General features: G+C 41.5%; 1 protein-coding gene across 22 annotated transcripts in view; it reads left to right on the top strand.

Moving 5' to 3' along the window:
- DOCK9 (dedicator of cytokinesis 9) overlaps nucleotides 1-22,852 on the top strand; it is a 322,440-nt gene that overhangs the window by 232,857 nt on the left and 66,731 nt on the right. For 7 of the 22 annotated variants that reach the window (XM_037896254.2, XM_037896231.2, XM_043534956.1 and 4 more), the window contains exons 35-39: nucleotides 915-1,029; nucleotides 3,021-3,087; nucleotides 15,289-15,336; nucleotides 17,292-17,330; nucleotides 17,795-17,931. In XM_037896254.2, coding sequence (XP_037752182.1) covers nucleotides 915-1,029; nucleotides 3,021-3,087; nucleotides 15,289-15,336; nucleotides 17,292-17,330; nucleotides 17,795-17,931 — 406 coding nt within the window. Of the gene's footprint in view, nucleotides 1-914; nucleotides 1,030-3,020; nucleotides 3,088-15,288; nucleotides 15,337-17,291; nucleotides 17,331-17,794; nucleotides 17,932-18,510; nucleotides 18,555-22,852 lie in introns of all 22 variants that reach the window. The other 15 variants (XM_037896295.2, XM_037896239.2, XM_027828539.3 and 12 more) reach the window with 3 other exon arrangements.

Below are 22,852 nucleotides of genomic sequence, written 5' to 3'. Positions count from 1 at the left end.
GAAAATCCCCGCCTAGTCTACCAGTTCAGGTTCTTTAGGTGTTTTGCTTGATGTGGCTGCTGTTAATGTTTCCCCAGAATAATATTTAGTCCTATCAATTATCCACTGATTTTCTAACTTTCTTTTCAGTAGATCACTTGGCATCCTTGAATTTTTCACCACTTATATAAGGATTTCATTAATAAAAAGCCAGAGCAGTTTTTTATTCTCCATTGAAAATTGCCTATAAAGAACCCTGCTTGCAGGAAGTGTATGTTCCTGCAGCATCGAATCTGAGCTTGCTAGAAAACCAGTGACTGCTAATTTTAGATGCATGCTTCCTGGATTCAGATTACGGTTACATGGAGCCATGGCCTCAGCTTCATCCCAGTTCCTTTTCTACTGCTTCAGCAGTGATGTCAGAATCTTTGTTTTTCCCATAGTTAGCATTATACAGTATCTAGTTCCACATTCAGTTCCACTTTAGTTATTTTAGTTTACTCCATGCCTGTTGGATATTTAATTTGGTCTCAGATACATATCCAGCACAGTAATTTTGCTTTCCACAGCTCTATTTTGGATTCTCTGATGGCAGATTCCCAAGAGTTTAGGGTTCACATGACTCACATGCTGAAACAGTGTCTGTCATCGGTCAGCATTTCTGCTGCCTGTGTTGAGGAGCACTCATCAAAGGTGCTCCATCTAAGAGACGTTTATACAAAGTCTTCAGAGAGCAACAGAGCTTTTTGAAGGCTCTCTCCATGGGACAAGTGCTCTGACTAACTGAGGCTGCTCCCGTGTCAGCTCTTATCCAGCTAATTACTCCATTCTGAGATCCCCTTCTTTTCATAGGAGTTAACAAGGCAATTCAATATTGTTAAGTTATAACGGTTTAAGAAAATGTTTCACTCAAATGTACTCCTATTTATTCTCAGAACCAGCACTGTGGCACTTTCGGAAGTTCTGTAGTTCGAAGTGACAAATTCGACCAAACAGAAATCAAAAGTCTGCTCATGTGTTTCCTTCATATTTTAAAAAGCATGTCTGATGGTAGGTAAACAGTGATTCCATTTAATTTTGTGAGTTTACGAGATGGAGGGTTTGATTTATAGATCTACAGTCTTTCAAACTATTTTCAATAATGCCTGTGATATCTTGTTAAGCCTTTCATGTGTGAGTTAATGGTTTTACATTTCTTCTTGTTGTACTTGAGTGATAAAATTAAGTCCCACTTGAAAACTTGTAGTTCGCAAGTACTAATTATTCCCTTCAATAGCATATGGTTAGTTGAAGGTCTCAGTAAACAAATATTTGTCACTGCATACATCAATGTATGACTTTTTATTGGGTATTGGAGACGAAGAATGGTCCAGTGTTTGGAGCTCTAAAATAGGATTTGTGAGACCTGAGTTCAGTTCCCTACTGTGCCATAGATTTCCTGTGTGACCTTGGGCAAGTCACTTAGTTTCTTTATGCCTCGGTTGCTATCTGTAAAATGGGAAAAATTGTACTTCCCTACTTCACAGGCATATTCTGAGGGTAAATCCATTAAAGTTTGAGGCAATCAGATATTTCCGTGATGTGGCTATCTCAGTAGAGCTGAGTGAATAGTTGATTTTTCAGGTCAGTGGCCAAACTGAAAAATCTGAAGAAAAAAAAAATTTGTTTCAGGTCAAATATTTTTGTTTTTCTCTTCGGGTATTTTTTACCCATTTGTTTGTTTGTTTTAAATAAATCTAGTTAAATTTTAAAACAAAATGGAGCTTTTTTTTTTGGAGGGGGGAGGTTACATTTCAGTTGGAACTATTTGCCCTGAATTTGCAAATAGTTTTGGTGAACCCAAAACTGCATTTTTTAGCGAATAAAGTATTTGTTCAAACAATTTTGTTGAGCTCTCCATGAAAGTATTTTGGAACAATAGAAACTTTAAATATATTTATAATGTAAAATATTAATGAGCTGGCCAGTACAGTTATCAGAAATCAGAGTCACCATGTAACTTTCAAAGATTATGTAAAACTAACATTAATTCAGAGTTTTAAAATAGTGACTCAACATTAAGAAATGCATAACAGGTGGCTGAAGTATAGTTTATAATATAAATGGGCGCTCTCTTTAAAATCTGAGAGACATAAAACAAGGGTGCAGAACATTTTTCTGCCTGCAACTCCCAAACTTCCCACATGGTTTCCTCTATGACCATACGTCTCAGATTTCTTTTGTTTGATTAAGTCAAAAGGACTGAGAACTGTAGTATGCAAATTTAATTTTTATCAGTTCTCTCTGCCAAATATAGCAAAGGTAGGTACTTACTTTCAGCACATACTTCGATAATTAATTTCAAATTTGATTTATGTAATGGTAAAAATATGTACACTGTGATTTGAAAGTTTCATACATTGTATAGTCTCACTTATCACAATGTCAGGGATGAGAATAGAAATGTTAATGATATGTTTAATATTTACTACATGCTTTACATGGAATACTTCATATAATTATTTGAATATAATTTTACATGCAGTAATTACAAAAAATAAAACAAAACAAAAATATTCTTTTAGTGATTTCCTCTGGCCTTAAACTCTGACTCTGACTTAAATATATATTTATATTTCAAAATATATAAGTAAACTACATAGTGTAAAACACTTTATAGGAAACCTGCAAATGCATGTTTTTTTCAATTATTCAAAGGTCTTCTATTTTTCTTAGAATTGCACAATAAACTATTGTCTGCATACTTTATTTTACACACACATAATAACTACTCCTGTACAAATTAATTCAATAGTATGCTATATATTCAATAAACATTTAATGCAGCAATATTCATTCGAAAGACTATCTTTGAAATCACAAGATGGGGTTCAAAGGAAATTTTAAATTCTATAGAAAATTGTGACAATTGTCTGCTCCCAGAAAACCCTTTTCTGGCCTTCATGAATTATCATAACCTCAAAGTTGAGAGCCAGTGGCACAAAACATTCTTATTAGTATTGTTGTTAACTACTTTATTTTTTAAATCCTTCATTTTCTAGATGCTTTGTTTACATATTGGAACAAGGCTTCAACATCTGAACTTATGGATTTTTTCACAATCACAGAGTGAGTTTGCTTAGCTTTTCATAAAAATTGTATATTTGAATTTGCTTGTTGAACTGTGTGTAGATTTAGATGTTTCATATTAATTCAAAGAATTACACCATCAATCAAAATTTAGAATCCCCATACTTAATTTTACATGCAATGTTACAGAATATTGCTAGTTCCACACTAATTTCGGGGCGTTAAGGCAGAAACTTACCACCTTTGGCACTTGGTGAAATCCTTAAATAGGCTGGGGCACTTAAAATGGTGCTAATACTCCCTTTGGAGTCACCACCTCTTCTGTGTCCCAGTTGGAGCCAGAACCATTAAAAGTAAAGATGCAGTTACAAATCAGAAAAGATGCCTGTTACTGGCTTTTTTTCTGAGTGCAGTGGTGTTGTAGTCATGTCGGTCCCAGGAGAGTAGAGAAAGAAGGTGGATGAGGTAACCTTTTTTTTATTGGACCAACTTCTGTTGGTGAGAGAGACAAGCTTTCAAGCTACACAGAGTTCTTCCTCAGGTCTGGGAAAGGTACTTAGAGGTACTTTATTTCTGAATGAAGATAGGCTGGCTTCCCAATTTTGCCCTGTCCTCTTCCACATCACAAGAAGGGAAAGAGAAGAAATCAGATGGCCTCTCCTGAACAGGAAAACAAGTGTCCATCTTTATTTCCACTTGCTTCCGAGAGCTACTCTGAATGCTGTGGTGGGGAGAAGACCAGGTGGAGAGCAGCAGCTTTGAGGGGAACAGTGCAATAGCCTTTCTAAAAGGCTTTCCTGCCATGCTCCAATCCGGATTGTTCTTCGTCACTCCCACAGCCTGAACAGGGCCATTGACACAGTGATAACCAGACATTTTAATGTTATAAATGCGCTGATCAAAATGTGTGTTACAAAATGTGCTCTGTGCATGAATTTTCATCTTCAGTTAAATATATACTACTTCAGGTGCTGGTGCCTATGTGTATTCTGTTGTGGATATGCATGCACTTCGTGTGCCCAGAGTGAGAGAATTCTGGCAAGCAGTGTACATAGGTCTGATCCTGTTCTCCTCATGTTTCAAACTGAGAGTGTAAGGCATGGGGTGAACCAACCACCTCTCCAGTTCATTCTCCTTATCGCATGGCTTGAATCGGCACCTCCAGTGCAGCTGCTTCTCTTAGTCTTCAATCTGCAAATATTTAAAAGGTTTTTGTTTTAGAATAGATTTGCAAATAGTTTTTAATAGTTTACAGTGAAGTATGTTAGATTCCTCATCCCAAAGATCCCTCACCATCCCATACCCCATTACAGGTATGGGACTGTGCCCAGAGCACTGAGCTTTGAAAACAGTCTCTCCTGTCCACACTCCTTCTCAATGAGTGACAACCACCAATTCTGCCTAGACTGCTTCTAGGAAGTACACATCTCTGCCAGGTGCAGTATTTGTTGCTTCTCCCTAGCCTCACCTGTCAGGCATGGAAATTCTGGCTTAAAAAGCACATCATGGAGAAGGCTATTGAAGGCCCAGTCAGACCCAACCCAGGGGACCCCTGCCCATATAGCATCATGAATCAGTGAGGAGCACCCCTCCTAATACAAGGTGTGACTTAGGAGTGAGGGAATCCACATTCACACACCCTCCGTCAGATCTCTTTGGAAAGGCAGGGAACTCTCCCACACATAAGAGCAGATCCCCATTTAAGTCTACATCGAAGAGGACAGATCTGACCCTGTCCAGATTGACTAAGTCTTTGTTCCCAGCCCCCATGGACTCAGAACATTCTAAGCCTAAGAGCCATGAATAAAAGGATCTTTAGAGACGGGCTCTGTTGGTACCAGCCCCACACTGGAGTCACTAGCGCTAGCAATATTACCTAAGTCAAAAAACAGAAGCCTGAAAAAGAGTACTGAAAAAGATTACCCGTTGGGATCCTCAACCACAGACAGTACCACCAGTACCCCATATGTCATCAGGACAGAGCCTCCCTGCATTGGCTCCAATGGTATGGGCAGACAGTATCCCACATACTCCAGGAAGAGCAAAGGACATTTTTGTTCTCTCTTCTTCAGTCTTCTCTGCTATCAGGACCTTCCTTCACCAGAGAAATCATGACTCCACAAATGGATATGGGCTGTGGGAGAAGTCTTTCCCCCAGTCCCATCTACCAGCTGCCGCTTTCCTCTAGCGGGACTGTCGGTACCACCAATGGAACCGGGTCCAGCTTTTTCATCATTGGGAGAATCAAAATCACCAGAGGAACTGTCATCACCTCCTCCAAGGGCACGAGTCCAGACAACAGCTCGAGAGCCTCCTGGAACCAACCTCCACTAAGATACCTTCCTCAGGACCAGTGTTACACCATGCGTTGGGGACTTCCACAACCCTCCTTTGATCCCCCTTACTTACTATGCTGGGACCTATATGCACACTACACAAGTTCAGTGTGATCCAGTAGAGAATCTTTCCATGCCTCCCTCCAAGGGAGCAACCAGAACTTCCTTCTGACCACGCAGAAAAGGAAGATTACTAAAAGACTGATGAGTCCTTGCACTTTTAAAAGGACTCCAGGGTAACCCTCCATTCCTTGGGACTATATCTACCTGCCCCAAAGAGGAAATACCACAAACATCCCTGCAAACCAAGTCTATGATTCAACAGTTCTATCGTCAAAGTCATATGAACCACCTCGTAAGATACAGAGGGTACAAAAATCATGATACCCTGCACCTCCAGCATCAACATCATCTCAACTTCACCCACTGGCTAAAAGATAATTTTGATGGGACGCTCAGGATTTGTGAATCACTAGTGATGCCTCCCCAACCAACCCCCACATATATTTTGGTGGCTTCCTATTACTCTTACTCCACAACTGGAGTGTAGTAACGTAGTGTTCTCAATATGTGGTTCGTGGACCCCTGGTGGACTGTGGACTATGTCAAAGGGGTGTGCGAAAGACATAAACTGAAAACTGACTGAACAGAATTCAACTATAAATACAGACAGTAGATTTCCATAGGGGTCCACACCTCCATTCGAGATTTCCAAAAGGGTCTGCAGATGAGAAAAGGTTGAGAACCACGGTAGTAATGGACACATGATTGTTGGATATCATCCATTCCAGCTACATAAAAGAGTTTATCTCCCTATCCCCTCCAAAAACCCCTTCCCACTTCTTTTTCATAGATCATTCTCATGAGGATCCTCCATCAGGAGGTAGGATTCCCTCCTCCAACAGGTAGTGAAAGAGTGGCTAACTCTTCAACATGAAGGAAAGGGGTTCTATTTGACATATTTCCTGGTACCAAAAAAAAGGAGGGTGGTAACTCATTCTCGATCTCTGTCAACTCGGTGTCTTTATTTGCAAACATATTTCCATATGATTACATTGACATCAATAATACAATCCCTGGAAAAGGACACATGGTTCACAGCTCTAAATATGAAAGATGCTTACTTTCACATGGACATTCATCCTGCCCTCAGAGATTCCTCAAGTTTGTGGTGGGCGCTGACCATTTTCAATAAAGGGTTCTCCAACTCATCCTAGCAACCCCATGTAGGGTCCACCAAAGTGGTTCTAGTAGCAGCATGCAGAGCAGTTTCACCATCTTCCCTTATCTAGATGATTGGCTTCTTATTGCCAAGAAGCTTCACATCAGCCTCATTGATGCTTCAGCTCCTATCATCCCTAGGAGTCTGTGTGAATTTAGAAAAGTCAATCCTGACCCCAATATAGAATTCAGAGGAGTGACCCTAGATTCAGTCAGGGCAAGGGTTTATCTCCCAGCCAACCTCAGCAACCTGATAGACCAGGTTATGTGCAACCCTTGAATGTCAGTGTGGATTTGCCTCTCTCTCTTGGGACACATGATTTCTTGTGCTTATGTGGGCTTGGCTTTGAATGGTATATACACCAAGCAAACAGTATGAATAACATAATAACAATTCCCACCAGGGTGAGATCCTCACTAACATGGTGGAAAGATCCCGAACGAGTATGTGTTCGTGTTTCCTTTCTCTCCCGCACACCCAACAAGACCATCATTATGGATGTCTTCCTGATAATCTGTGGAGCCCACCTGAACAGTCACATGACCCAGGGCACTTGGACATCACAAGAAGACAGAATACACATCAATCTTCTGAAATCTTCAGGCAGAATGAGAAGCTTACAAAGCCTTTCTACCATTCATCCAGTTTCACCATGTATTCATGTCAGACATCTTCCTTTTAGCTCTGTACTTTCCAGAAATCCAGAACTCATTGGCAGACAACCTTAGCAGGCATTTCGATCATAAGTGGGAATTATACGATTCAGTAGTGCACAACAATTTTTACTTGGTGGGGAATCCCCACTTGGGACCTGTTCGTCTCCCAGACAAAGAGGAAATGCAACATTTGCTGCTTTGGGGAGCTCAAGGAAAGCATTCCAGAGGCGATGCTCTCCTACTAGCTTGGTCAGATCACCTGAGCTATGCCTTCGCTCCTATCCCACTACTACCTCAGGTACTACGGAGAATTTGACAAGTCATGAGTCATCCTTTTTGCCCCAAATGAGGTAGGCAATTCTGGTTTCCGAGTCTTCTACGAATGTCATCCCATTCACCTATCAACATCCAGTCCTTTCCGAATCTCTTGACCTAGGAGAGTACTGGGCAACCCATTCCCAAGGCACTTCATCTCATGGCATGATAGTTGGATGAGCATCAGGCATATAGTGCTCTTGCTCTTAAAAGCCGAAAGGATTTCACCATGAAATGCTACCCAGCCAAGTAGAAACATTTCTCTATCTGGGCCCAGAAATCGCTTATATCTTCAGAAACAATGAGTATCCCCACTCTTTTAGACTATCTTCTTGGTCTCAAGATGGCAGATATCTCCCTTAATACGCTGCAGGTCCACTTGGTAACAATCAACATGTGTCACCCATCATCAGATGGCTACTCAATTTTTATTTCTGCCAGTAAGGAATCCAGGCCCGCACTGGGACCTTAACTTAATACTTTTGATCCTCACCTAGCCTCCCTTTCAATCACTAGCTGTGTGCTCATGTCTCATCTGTCTATGTAAGTTGTATTCCTTATTCCTGTCACCTTGGCCAGAAGGGTAGGTTAGTTTGAGGCCCTAATGGTTGATTCACCATACACAGTATTCCATAAGGACAAAGTCTTGCTACAACTACACCCAAAATTCATTCTTAAGATATTTTAGACTTTCACATAAACCAGTCAGTTCACTCACCTGTGTTCTTTCGGAAGCCCCATACCTCTAGCAAGGAGGGGAAAATTCATTCCCTCAATGTGCGACAAGAATTGCCATTTAACCTGCAGAGAAAGAAACCAATCAGAAAGTCACCTAGACTATACACTGAGGTCAAGCTATATCCTCTGAGTATCTCTGTTGGTTCTCTGGCTGTATCCTACTCTGTTATCAGGTGGCTCAGCTTTCTGCATCACACGGAATAAGGGTTGACTGTTCAAGGGTGCAAGCAGCCTCAGTGTCATCACTTCAACAGGTCCCCCCACTTGACATTTGCTGAGCAGCCATGTGGAGTTTTAGCCACGCATTCACGAAACATTATGCTCTGGTCCACGACTCCTCAACTGATACATTCTTTGGGGCAGCAATACATCCTGCATCCTCCTCACACCCTCCTTCTCTATGAGTAATGCTTGTCAGTAGCCCACAATGGAATGTACATCGGGACCAGTACTCGAATAAGAAAGGGAAGTTACATACCTCAGTGTAACTGGAGTTCTTAGAGATATGTTGTCCCTATCTGCATTCTACTACCTGCTCTCCTTCCCCTCTGCTATGGATTGTTTGCTGTACAAAAGGAGCTGAAGGTAGTCCATGCCACCCCTTATAATTTCAGTTTGAAGCACTAAGAGAGCAGGTGCGCAAGCGTGGACCAACAACTACTGCATGCAAGAATTTTACAATTCTGGGCCCATACAGTGCATGCGTACCCACAGTGGAATACAGATAGGGACCACACATCTTGAAGAACTCTAGTTACAACAAGCTAAGTAACTTCCCTATCTTTGGCATAATGTTAATACTGGGAGTCGAGCAACCCTCCCTTCCTTCCACAAAGAGTGATCTCAAATTTTATGAAATACCCACAGACACAAGCCTGATCAAATAGGTGAGCTTGGCAATCAGGTTCTGAAGGTTAACAGATGTTGGCTGTTAGACCAGCAGAGAAATTGTGTTCTGCAGTTGAAGGCCTTTCACTGAAGTGCTGTGCCAGCAGCCACTTCATGTAAAGCTAAGGATTAAGTGCTTACGCTCACAAACCAGGAAGAACTAGTAGGGGAAGCTAAAGTGAATGGGAACCTGGCAGGCAGTGACTATGAGATGGTTGAGTTCAGGATCCTGACACAGGGAAGAAAGGAGAGCAGCAGAATACGGACCCTGGATTTCAGAAAAGCAGACTTTGACTCCCTCAGGGAACTGATGGGCAGGATCCCCTGGGAGAATAACATGAGGGGAAAAGGAGTCCAGCAGAGCTGGCTGTATTTTAAAGAATCTTTATTGAGGTTACAGGGACAGACCATCCCGATGTGTAGAAAGAATAGTAAATACGGCAAGTGACCAGCTTGGCTTAACAGTGAAATCCTTGCTGATCTTGAACACAAAAAAGAAGCTTACAAGAAGTGGAAGATTGAACAAATGACCAGGGAAGAGTATAAAAATATTTCTTGGGGATGCAGGAGTGAAATTAGGAAGGCCAGATCACACCTGGAGTTGCAGCTAGCAAGAGATGTTACGAGTAACAAGAAGGGTTTCTTCAGGTATGTTAGCAACAAGAAGAAAGTCAAGGAAAGTGTGGGCCCCTTACTGAATGAAGGAGGCAACCTAGTGACAGAGGATGTGGAAAAAGCTAATGTACTCAATGCTTTTTTTGCCTCTGTCTTCACAAACAAGGTCAGCTCCCAGACTACTGCACTGGGCAGCACAGCATGGGGAGGAGGTAACCAGCCCTCTGTGGAGAAAGAAGTGGTTCGGGACTATTTAGAAAAGCTGGACGAGCACAAGTCCATGGGACTGGATGCGCTGCATCCAAGAGTGCTAAAGGAGTTGGCGGATGTGATTGCAGAGCCATTGGCCATTATCTTTGAAAACTCATGGCGATCCGGGGAAGTCCCGGACGACTGGAAAAAGGCTAATGTAGTGCCCATCTTTAAAAAAGGGAAGGAGGAGGATCCTGGGAACTACAGGCCAGTCAGCCTCACCTCAGTCCCTGGAAAATCATGGAGCAGGTCCTCAAGGAATCAATTCTGAAGCACTTAGAGGAGAGGAAAGTGATCAGGAACAGTCAGCATGGATTCACCAAGGGCAAGTCATGCCTGACTAATCTAATTGCCTTCTACGACGAGATAACTGGCTCTGTGGATGAGGGGAAAGCGGTGGACGTGTTGTTCCTTGACTTTAGCAAAGCTTTTGACACAGTCTCCCACAGTATTCTTGCCAGCAAGTTAAAGTAGTATGGGCTGGATGAATGGACTATAAGGTGGTTAGAAAGTTGGCTAGATTGTCGGGCTCAACGGGTAGTGATCAATTGCTCCATATCTAGTTGGCAGCCAGTATCAAGTGGGGTGCCGCAAGGGTTGGTCCTGGGGCCAGTTTTGTTCAGTATCTTCATAAATGATCTGGAGGATGGTGTGGATTGCACCCTCAGCAAGTTTGCAGATGACGCTAAACTGGGAGGAGAGGTAGATACGCTAGAGGGTAGGGATAGGATACAGAGGGACCTAGACAAATTAGAGGATTGGGCCAAAAGAAATGTGATGAGGTTCAACAAGGACAAGTGCAGAGTCCTGCACTTAGGACGGAAGAACCCCATGCACCGCTACAAACTAGGGACCGAATGGCTCGGCAGCAGTTCTGCAGAAAAGGACCTAAGGGTAACAGTGGACGAGAAACTGGATATGAGTCAACAGTGTGCCCTTTTTGCCAAGAAGGCCAATGGCATTTTGGGATGTATAAGTAGGAGCATTGCCAGCAGATCGAGGGACGTGATCATTCCCCTCTATTTGACATTGGTGAGACCTCATCTGGAGTAGTGTGTCCAGTTTTGGGCCCCACACTACAAGAAGGATGTGAAAAAATTGGAAAGCATCCAGCGGAGTGCAACAAAAATGCTTAGGGGACTGGAACACATGACTTATAAGGAGAGGCTGAGGGAACTGGGATTGTTTAGTCTGCGGAAGAGAAGAATGAGGGGGGATTTGATAGCTGCTTTCAACTACCTGAAAGGGGGTTCCAAAGAGGATGGATCTAGAGTGTTCTCAGTGGTAGATGGTAACAGAACAAAGAGTAATGGTCTCAAGTTGCAGTGGGGGAGATTTAGGTTGGATATTAGGAAAAACTTTTTCACTAGGAGGGTGGTGAAACACTGGAATGCGTTACCTAGGGAGGTGGTGGAATCTCCTTCCTTAGAAGTTTTTAAGATCAGGCTTGACAAAGCCCTGTCTGGGATGATTTAGTTGAAAAGCCCTGTCTGGGATGATTTAGTTGGGGATTGGTCCTGCTTTGAGCAGGGGGTTGGACTAGATGACCTCCTGAGGTCACTTCCAACCCTGATATTTTATGATATTTTAGGATTCTGATCTCAGTTGCCACATTATCAAGAGATTCCATTCTCCATCCCAACTATAGTATAAAGGAAGCAATTAGGAGAAGGAACAAAGTTCCCGAGCCATGTTACAGGGCATTAATATGCTTAACGTTGGGGATGGTTTCATACTCCCCTTGAACTGGTGGGGGAACATGGCACATGCTGGGCCCACCTCCCACATTGCTAATTGCACCTGCCTGATGATGATGTTTATCCTGTTTATTACGGTAGTGCCTAAGGACCCTACACCAAGAATGAGACTCCATTATACTAGTCCATTTACAAATATAGAGTCATAGATAGTTCCTGCCCCAAAATTGTACATCCAAACAGACAAGACAGGCACAGAGCTGTGAAAAAGGCTATGACTCACAAGCAGAGTGAACAATGTGATGATGGCAAATGTCATAGTCCAGGATTTATTTTTTTCAGAGAAAGAGTTAGGAGGGGATAAATTAAATGGTAAGAAAAGTGAAGGGAAAGAGGACATGAAAGCTTCAAGTTGTGAGGAGGACAAGAAAGAAAAAAGTAAGAGCAGATATGGAATAAAGCTGAGGTGAAGAGACTGTGAGGGAAAGGGTTAGAGCAAACAGCCAATCAGCACAGGACAGAGAAAGCCCAGTCTGAACTTTAGAAAGTTCTGTAAATCATAGAATATTAGGGTTGGAAGAGACCTCAGGAGGTCATCTAGTCCAACCCCCTGCTCAAAGCAGGACCAACACCAACTAAATCACCCCAGCCAGGGCTTTGTCAAGCTGGGCCTTAAAAACCTCTAAGGATGGAGATTCCACCACCTCCTTAGGTAGCCCATTCCAGTGATTCACCACCCTCCTAGTGAAATAGTGTTTCCAACCTAGACCTCTCCCACAGCAACTTGAGACCATTGCTTCTTGTTCTGTCATCTGCCACCACTGAGAACAGCCAAGTTCCATCCTCTTTGGAACCCCCTTCAGAATGTCTTAAGGTCCCTGTTTTGGCTCCTATCAGCGAGAGTTTCTAGCTGGTTCTGCCGTGCAATTTCCCGCCAAGGCCATATGGGTGAAAGAGTGGCACCACCTGGGTCCTAGTTTCCACAGAGTTGGGGGGAGGTCTCCCCTGCATGCTTCTGGGTCCAATGGCTACTGCGCGGAGTGGTGACTCCAGTTGGGCCCCGTTTTACCATCTCCCACCCAACGTAGCGATCCCTGGTTTGGCTGCTTCTGTAACTGCTCCTACTAACTGGAGTGTGGCTGATTCCTTGCAGTTTTTCCCACATTGCTGGTAGCATCTTTCTGATGTCTTTTGCCATTACTAGTAAACCTGCAAACCAGCTTTCAGTGCAGATTTGCACTTTTCTGAAGAGCAAATTAAAATGGTCTTGAGAGAGACAGAGACTGTAGCTTTGAAAGTGAACCATTTTCTTGAGGTTTGAAAAAGGTTTTATTTAAATTCTCCTTTGCACAATTTTTTCTCATGTATCTGTATATCCTTGTTTCAATCAAAAGCACGAGCATCCCCAAATACAGGCTGTTCTCACAGTATTTCTTGCTTGACCTAAAACAAAGAAGTATTTCAAATCTTCAAGAAAGCCTATGTACATGTAATAAACATCTTAAAACCAGGATGCTCATTTGAACAAAAAATCCAAGCCTTTTAAGATATGTAGATATCACTAGCTATAATCAAACCTGAAAAGCAGCTTCCCTTTTCAAGACCCACCACTGCCACAGCATCTTTAAAAAATGAGGCAATTAATGATGGCTAAGTGGTGGAGCAGATAGGGATTGTTGAGGTTTATTTTAGCTTTTAGTAACAATTTAAAAATAAAATTATATATAAAATTGTATATATTTAGTTATCACTTTTCCTGTGTCCTTAGAAAGTCATTTTTCTCAGGGCTTGTCTACACTACCATTTAAGTCGATGTAACTCGTGTCACTCGGGTGTGAAAAAGCCAGCCCCGAGCGACACAAATTACATCAATTTAAAGCGATGTCCTGCTCTCCCATTGCCTTAGCTTCCGCCACTTGTTGACATAGCTTTCGCCCCTCATTTTCACCAGACACGACATAGCTTCACCATAGCTGACATAGCTTTCACGTCTCATCTTCACCAGATGCACTACAGCAGCGCAGCTGCGCCTGTGTAGTGTGGTAGTGTAGACTAGCCCTTAGACCAGGGTGGGCAAACTTTTTGGCCCAAGGGCCACATCTGGGTATGGCAATTGTATGGTGGGCCATGAATGCTCACGAAATTGGGGATTGGGGTGCGGGAGAAGGTAAGGGCTTCAGGGTGGGGCCAGAAATGAGGAGTTCAGGATGCAGGAGGTGCCTCTGGGCTGGAGCAGGAGGTTGGAGTGCGGGGGGGGGGGTGAGGGCTCTGGCTGGGGGTACAGGTTCTGGGATGGGGATGGCGGGTTGGGGGTGCAGGAGGGTGCTCTGGGCTGGGACCAAGGGGTTCAGAGGGTGGGAGGGGGATCAGGGCTGGGGCAGGGGGTTGGGGTGCCGGAGGGGATGAGGGGTGCAGGCTCCAGGCAGCACTTAAAGCAGCTCCTGGAAGCAGCGGCATGTCCCCCCTCTGGCTCTTATACGGAGGTGCAGCCAGCCCGCTCAGTGCTGCCCCTGCAGCTCCTATTGGCCATGGTTCCCAGCCAATGGGAGCTGAAGGGGTGGCACTTGGGGCGGGGGCCGTGTGCAGAGCCCCCTGGCTGTCTCTAACCATAGGAGCTGGAGGGAGGACATGCTGCTGCTTCCGTGAGCCGCATGGACCCACAGCATGTGCGGAGCGGGGCAAGCCCCAAGCTGGAGCACCAGAGCCGGGAAAGCCCAGGACCCCGCTCCCCTGTGGGAACTCGAGGGCCAGATTAAAACGTCTGAAGGGCTGGATGTGGCCCCCGGGCGGTAGTTTGCCCACCCCATCTTAGACTGTAAGCTCACTGGGGAAGGGACTGTAACTTTGCCTCTTGTGTATACACATCACCTCACACAATGGGGCCCTGCTTATGATAGCTACAGCTAGACACTACTACCGTATAAATATTAAATAATAAAGTTTATTTAGGATACCATGTTTTAGAAATGGCAATGAATATAATTTTCTTCTTTGATTTTTGTTTTCAATCCTTGACGCTTCCCATTTGTCATTTTTAGAAATTCTAACTTGGATCAGCCAAGATATTGAGCTCTTTGCTTTGATTCCAGGTGAAAGGATCTAGGCATGCTCCGTACCCCACTCTTGCCTCTGCCACCCCCTGCTGCTCTCTGTGTACTGCAGAGTGAGAGGAATTGCGACTCCTCGGCACACTTACTTCATGGCACACTCAGTGCAACGAGGTGGCTAACACCTGTGAGGCATGCAGCTGTCACCATGTCAACCCCACAGTCAGGAGAAGGTTAACAAAGGCGACCTGACCTGAGCCCAGCACTTACAGTTGGGTCCTATCAGGTTCAGGTTAGGTTGCAGGGCTCTCTACTTTAAGGATGGGAACAATTAAAATGGATGATTTTCCTGAAGTGCCTGTGAAGAAAGAGCTTAGAGGGACTGACAAGCAGACATAATAGATAGTTGCAGTAAACATTTATTTAAACAGTTTTTAAATGTTGTTACAATGATTCCTAATATGTTCTCTGCAGAGTGTGCTTGCATCAGTTCCAGTACATGGGAAAACGATACATAGCCAGGTACTGTGTAGAATTTAAATTTATGGTGTTACGCTGTGAGAGAATTAAAATAGTAGTATGTACAATATCCACTGAGTTCTTGTTAAAAAGTTAATGTACAAGAATGGAGGAATTATTATGCAGTGATGCCTACCAATTTGAAGGTGAGTAATTGGATGCACAACACCTTTTTGGGTGCTATCTGAAAATATTGTTGCTATTAAAGAATATTAGAAATATACACAAAATATGCTTATAAGAAATTAATTTAATCGGTATTTACTTTTGAGGGGGATATTTTTGAAGAATAGGTTTATTTCTTAAAATGCTCATAGCTAATATTGGTCTGTGATTACACATTTTGAATAATGACAAGCATTGAAACTGTCTTGCTTGAACTCTCTTGGAAGCACTACTATGTAGTATTTTTACTAATTTAAATTATAATATTGTACATTTCAAAGACTGAGAATGGCATAGATCTGTAATCACATTGATTATTGTAAAAGCGGCAAAGAGACCTGTGGCACCTTATAGACTAACAGACGTATTGGAGCATGAGCTTTCGTGGGTGAATACCCACTGCGTCGGATGCATGATCCCACGAAAGCTCATGCTCCAATACGTCTGTTAGTCTATAAGGTGCCACGGGACTCTGCCGCTTTTACAGATCCAGACTAACACGGCTACCCCTCTGAAGACTGATTATTGTAATGTGTCTCGTAAACTGCCCTTTTGCAATTTTGTTTCTAACTGTTTTCTAGATTTAGATTTTTCAGTTTATAGAGCTACGTTCTAGCAGCACATGCATGTGTGACACTCACACTGAAGCCTGTTAATCCGTGGGAAGTCAATGGGAGTTGAATGCATGTATCTGAGGTCTGAATTTATCCCATAAACTGTATAGTATACTTCAGAATTTCTTCCACATTTTCATAAATCTCATACAAAGTTATAGAGTACTTGTTCTTATATTAAAGAAGTAAGTTAGTTAACCTAATCTGTTCAGGCTTCACACTGTCTCCACCACCATGGTGTTGGAGCCACTGTGATATCATTAAACTTGTGGGGTGAAATCCTGCCATATTTAAGTCAATGGGAATTTTGCCATTGACTTTAGTGGAGTCAGGATTACACTAACGGTGTTAGCATCTATATTTCCCAATGTCAGTAGCTAAATGCAGACTACTACATTAGCAGTTAACATTGGAAATAGAAATACCAAAGAGTTCAATCAGAATATAGCACAAATCACAATGACTTTAAACTGAACTTTTTCTAACTTAATGATATGGGACTTTGTTTCTTACAAAAAGAAAAATAATAAACTTTCATCCTAATTTAAATATGAAAATACCCATCCACCCTATTACATGAATGCTATTTTGGGGACTTGCAAGAGGTTTGTCAATGTCTCTTTCTCCCTACCCCCCAAAAAATTTTTTTACACACTCAGAAAAAATCTGTGATAAAACGGATCAATAGCTGTTTCTCAATTTAGATTGTGTCTTTAGCTATGATTATACTGCTTTGTGCTTTAACATACTTCACAATCTTCAGTCTTAAAAGTAACTACTATATAAAAATAACATTTTGACATAGCAGAGAAGACTGTTCTGCACTTCTGTCATATTGAATTATCACTTGATCTGTTCTGCATGTTAACAAACACCAAACTATTACAATCATATAAGTCTCTGGTGGTCTATGGGTTTATTGCAGTTTCACAAACAAATATAGCCTTTAAATCTGTAAAATGAATGTCACACCACAGCATGTTGTATCACAGTAAATGCATGTACTGCACAGAATAACACCAAGTGAGAGAGAACTCTTATTTAAGGGAACAGGGAGAGATGTAATTCCAGCACTGGTTTTCATTTCTCATCAGCTCTGGTGGTGGTACACAATAGGAAGTTTGTACTGATTGCTAACACAAATCACTTTTCTGTTTTCTTCACTTGATTGCTGACAAGTTTTAACAAAGTGTATGGCTCTTCTCCCTTCCTGCCTGGGTAAGATACAGGTGTTAGTGCCTAAAATTAATTCCTGCTCTTATTGCATGTGGGCTTTCCTGTTTTACCACTACACCTCTTTCTAACTTTTCCCCAAAACTTACATAATCAAAAGAAACTAGTGCATTTTTCAGTTCTGACTGTTGTCAAAACTGTCATTTAATTTAAATGAGCTATAATCTAAGATTAACATTGCTAAAAGCTTTGAAGTAAATTAATTATTTCAAGAGCTACAGTTTGTGTGTTTTTATTTTCACACATTAGGTTTTCTAATTAAGAATTTGATGTGATCCTTTTTTAAAATGCCTATTTTTGTTTTAGCTAAACATAAAACAACAAATGGGCTGCATTGCCATTCATTCGTTAGTACTTTTTGTGCTGTAACTGCTTAACTAACTCTCCCTGTCTTGCTGCAGTTTGATATGTCTAACTTTTGCTTCTATCCCATTTCACCCATCTTGCAGGAACCAGGAGGGGTTGGGATCCATAGTTCATGATCGAAAATCTCAGACATTGCCTGTTTCCCGTAACAGAACAGGAATGATGCATGCCAGATTGCAACAACTGAGCAGCCTGGATAACTCTCTCACTTTTAACCACAGTAAGTTTCATTACACCATAACAGTTGTCATCCTCATCCACTACCACACCAGAGGCAGGTCCCAGACCCACACCAGAGCACTTCATGGACTTTATTATTGTTCTAGATCAAACAATTAAGTGGAATTAGTTTACTGGTCTGTTCCCACTTTCTGGTAGAGCAATCAATACTAAGTGATGACATAATGTGGAACATGGTTAACTATAGCATTACATATTTTAAAGTAGTACTTTGCAAATTTATTAGTTATGAAATATTCTAAATCATTTAAATCTGAGATTGATTCAAATTACAAACACTTAAATTTTGTGGTGCTCATTTGAAAAGGATTTATATCTTACTTTTGAACTATATGGGTTGATTTTATTAAAAGTTCTATTTTCACCCACTTTTGACCCATTATAAAAAGTATAGTCTACATGTTATAATCTGCACTTAGTTGATCATGTCTCCATATTCTGACATCTCCTGATGAAAATATAAATTTTAGAATTTCTATGAGGAATGTAAAGTCCATGATTTAGTTTGTGTGGATGTGAAAATCTCCCAATAATGAAGTGACTTTTTCTGTGTTTTCAGTGTAAGAAAGATATCAAGTGTGCTTGGAATTTCTGTAGACAATGGTAAGACTTAATGAGGTTGAAGTCAGTTTGTGTAAGGCTGCTTTAATTGAAAACAATTTTGTATATTGCCTTTTTAAATATGCTGCTTTTAAATTTCAAATTATACAAGATGCAGAATATTTTTGACATGTCATTTTTCAGTTTCCTGCAGTTTCAAGCACCAAAGAAATTGGTCAGCTAACTTAACAAAATACAGCATTTATTCATGCAATGTTTTGACTTGACAGAATTGCGTACAGTAAAACTATATAATCTATGCAAGTTAACTATGCGTAAACTGTTCTTGCACATCTGTTTCCCATAGCTTGTCTAACTACCCCTTACATGTGCACAAAAACTCCTAGCTTATTGCCATTAATGTAAGACACCAGTTGATCCAATCCTGCAGTATTTACTCATGTAATCCCTGTGAGAACTTGAGAAAGCTAGTTCTGTATTGTAGACAATAACATAAATGTGTTACCCTACCCTTGAACCTTCTTTAGCTGGTGGATTTCCATCTTTCAGTCATTTCGAGTGCAATAGAAGAGATTTATTAGCAAGAGATGAGAAAAATTTAAAAGCTCAACAAGTTATTGTCTATATATATTCCTCTCTTGGTGCATATGTGCCCCAGAAATTGGCATCTTTTGAACAACGATACCCGTTGGCCCATACCTGCACCCTGTTTGCCCTCCCGAGGGCATAAAAGGGGTGGAGCGAGGCCAATCATCGCCACTCCTTCTAACCACAGCCTAGTCTGAGAAAGAGAATAATTAGCGGTGTCCTTACTTTAGCTATTTTTTTCCATTGTAAATTTTGTATATAGTCAGTATTTGTAGTAAGATTTAGTTTAGGATGAGTTTTGTAGGTTAGGTTTAATTTGGGTAACTTCTATATATTTTTCACTATTGCCCGGTACTGGGACTTCAGTCTTCATGACTGACCAGAAATTTCTTCAGCCATATCATTTAATGATGGCCATAATAACCGTTTGTTTGCTTAGGCATGGAACGTATTGCTAGCAAATATTCTATTTGTTGCTTGTTTTAAAACAAACTCAAAGAGTAAGAGAGGCTAGGCTGAAACTGTTCTTTGTTATATAAATCTGACACCAACCTGAGATCCAGGTTCTCTAGATTGGTCTCCTTTGGAACAATCTTCTTCCTCTAAAAGTGCCCCAAAAGCTTCTCTGAATATGGTGCTTGCCTCTTCTATTCCTTCAGCAAATTCTCCTGTTCTGAAATCATCTGACTGGACTCATTCTGATGGGCACCCAGGACTGAGAGTCATCTTTTTACCCCCCCTTACATCTAGCAAGAGGGAGACTTGCTTGTGGTTAACTTGGTGTCAGCTCCCTGACACCTTTAGTCTTTTAGCCACCCAAACAATCTCCTCGGGGCTATCCTAGCCCTTGCTTTGCCATGGAAGTTATCCCAGTCCCTGAGCCCGTTCAAAGCATTCCCCTGTAATGTCCAGCCCCTTATCCACTGAACATCCACAGAAATACCAAGTCTACTGTACACACCAGTTTGGTTGGTTCAACTCTGGATCAATTCCTTATATAATACCACAGCACTGAGATATATTTATAGTGGAAACAATCATATGTTTCTTATCAAAGATCAAGATTTAAGAGGTAGTGAGTTAGGATAATGGAAACAGAAGGGTTACATATAACACAAAATCATAACACTATTCCTAGTGACTAAACTTAGCAGGCTTACCTCCAATCTAAATAAGTTTCTCACCCAAATGTTCTTTGCAGCGTTTCGAAGAAGCCTGGTTGAGATCCCATTTTCATGAGCGTAATTGCACTGCTGGATTATTTCCCAGGTGCAGGATAAAGGGTTGTCTTTTATATTCCTCAAAGTTCATTGTTTGTACCTCAGAGTCAGGATGACCTCCTGTAGTATATTCTGTGGTATGCTGACTTCCTGCTGACTTCACATCCCCTCCCAACTTTGTATGTAAATGCCTCTCCATTATGTTAACTTACAATGTTTAATTTACATGTGGACCAAGGGGGATGGGTGAATAAACAGCCTTAGTCTGGCAGAAACCTTTTTGTCAACTCTGCCTTAATACAGATTTTAGGAACGTATTTTTAGCACACATACATACATAACTCCTATTGTGTGTGTATATATAAAAATTTCACAACAATATTAATGACCAGTGTGACCCCAACTTTCATTTAATACCTCACTTGATATTCTTTGGAGGATCAGGATATTTTTGTATCCCCCTTGCCAGTTGGCATTGTGGGGCGTTCCTCAGAAAGTTACCACTAAGGGTAGCTTAACCATAAATATGATCCCTCTGTTGCCCTAAAACTGTCCAGTACACATGATTTGGTACTGTTGAAAGAGCAGCTTCCTGTAAGCAGCCATACAGAGACGACAGTACTGTCACTAAGGGCTTGTCTACAGAAACAGTTTGCGGAAAACAGGTGTGTGAATCGAACCCATACCAGCCTGTTGTGGACTAACTAACCATGTGGACCTTGCTAATGTGCATTAGCAGTTAGTGCGTTTTGATCTAGTCCTCTTCACACACCAGCTTGCCGCGAACAAGGCAAGCCTTAAGAATCTCAGCACTGTTCATACTGCAGGTAGTCTCAACACCACCCTTGTTGGTACTAACATTTTCTGTACCTCATCATTCAGCACTGAAGACTTGTGAACTGGAGCCTTCAGTGCCAACCACAGAGGCACCAACATTTACGGTACTAGGGGATTTGCTGGTCTCAGATTTCCCTTAATTTCCATTGCTAGCACAGTCAGTTAAAATCCTTTTATCACTAAAGGATCAATATAGAGAGATTCTTCAAGTGTGTTAAGGGATTCTGGTGTTGGGGGATGTACTGGGAAACTGTGTCACGAGTCCGCCCAATTTAGGCTTACTCAATTTTTGCCTTTATTATACAATTTCAGACAGAATTATTGTCACTTATAGGATCTGAATATATATTTATTCTAGACAATAATAGCAGATGAGATAAAATAGGTAAAGGAGCTCTTCGGCCTTCAATGCTGGTCTTCATCTCCTCTGATTTTTCTGGTGTGGTCCTTCAGTCCCGTCCCTTCGGCTTCTGGTTCAGTGTTTCTCCAATTTGGGCCTTGTTCACTTAGGTCTTCTATGCATTTCCAAATTCCAGACTACTTAACCTTTCTCCAATCAGCTTTTAACACATCACACATTTGTTTTTTTACGTAACCCATATATTACTCATGCGCAAGCTTCAGTTTGTCCAACTTGTGTATTTCTTTGCTGTCTATGCAGGTTCTATGTTGTTTTGTACACTGTCCCTGGGTTTTCCCAGTAAAAGTCGTCTTCTTGTTTTTGTGTTTCTGTGTTTTGACTTCAAAACTTCCAGCATAACATTTTATCTTTGTTCTGTCAGAAATAACATCACTTTAAGCAGATCAGCAATTCTGTGTAAAAGAAGAATTGGCAAAATAACACTTATGCCAGCAAGGTCTTGGTCTACATGTTATCTCATCTAAACTCATTCACTATCCTTAGGTATAAATCATTAAAATATAGCTATCAAAGCTTTTAATCTTACCATTTAGCAATCCTTCATTTTTATATTTTAATATTATATTCAGTATGTGTATATCAACATACCCTCTTGATCTATTTTGTGGGGTTGGAGGGAAGTTTTGGAAAAATGATGACCCGTTTCTGTCAATGTTTATTTTCTTTAAACATGCATTTTCAAAGGCCTTTTTCCTTCAAAGACCAGTTTTGTTTGTGAAACATTACAAAAAACGTTATTAGAAATTTTCCTGTGTTGCATTTTGAGGAGTCTCTCAATTTTAAGGCCTCTATTTAGTTGCTTTTAATGGTATCCCAGCATGTGGATTCCTATCAAGTCAGCTCCCCCTATGTGAGAGGACTACTTTTTCCTCATCTTCCTCAAATGGGATTAGAGAGGGTTCCCCATCACGTTCTCCAGCCTACTTTTCATCTGATAGAGACACTAGGGCTCAAGCTCATTATCGTAAGCATAGGGAACACAGAGATACACACTCATCCTGGTATCACCTTGGTCTCCTACACAGTTTGCACCTGGTCCATATTCATGGCCATATTGGGCTTCATGCTGTCTTCAGTTTACGTTTACACATTCTAGAACAAATCACCTTCTCCAGCTAAGTCGTCTACATCTCATGCATAACACCAGCCTTAAGTTTCTCAGTGAACAGCAAATCCACACTTCTGAGGAAGGACAGTCTCATCACTCCTGCTGTATTGTCGTCATCTTTGTCTGTCTGACTGTCTTCATCATCACCACCAGATAACTACAAGAC

This window comes from Chelonia mydas, chromosome 1 (genome assembly GCF_015237465.2).
Source record: "Chelonia mydas isolate rCheMyd1 chromosome 1, rCheMyd1.pri.v2, whole genome shotgun sequence".
NCBI lineage: Eukaryota > Metazoa > Chordata > Testudines > Cheloniidae > Chelonia > Chelonia mydas.
The sequence above is the reverse complement of the archived record's forward strand: the minus strand, read 5'-3'. Positions and strand labels throughout refer to the sequence as shown.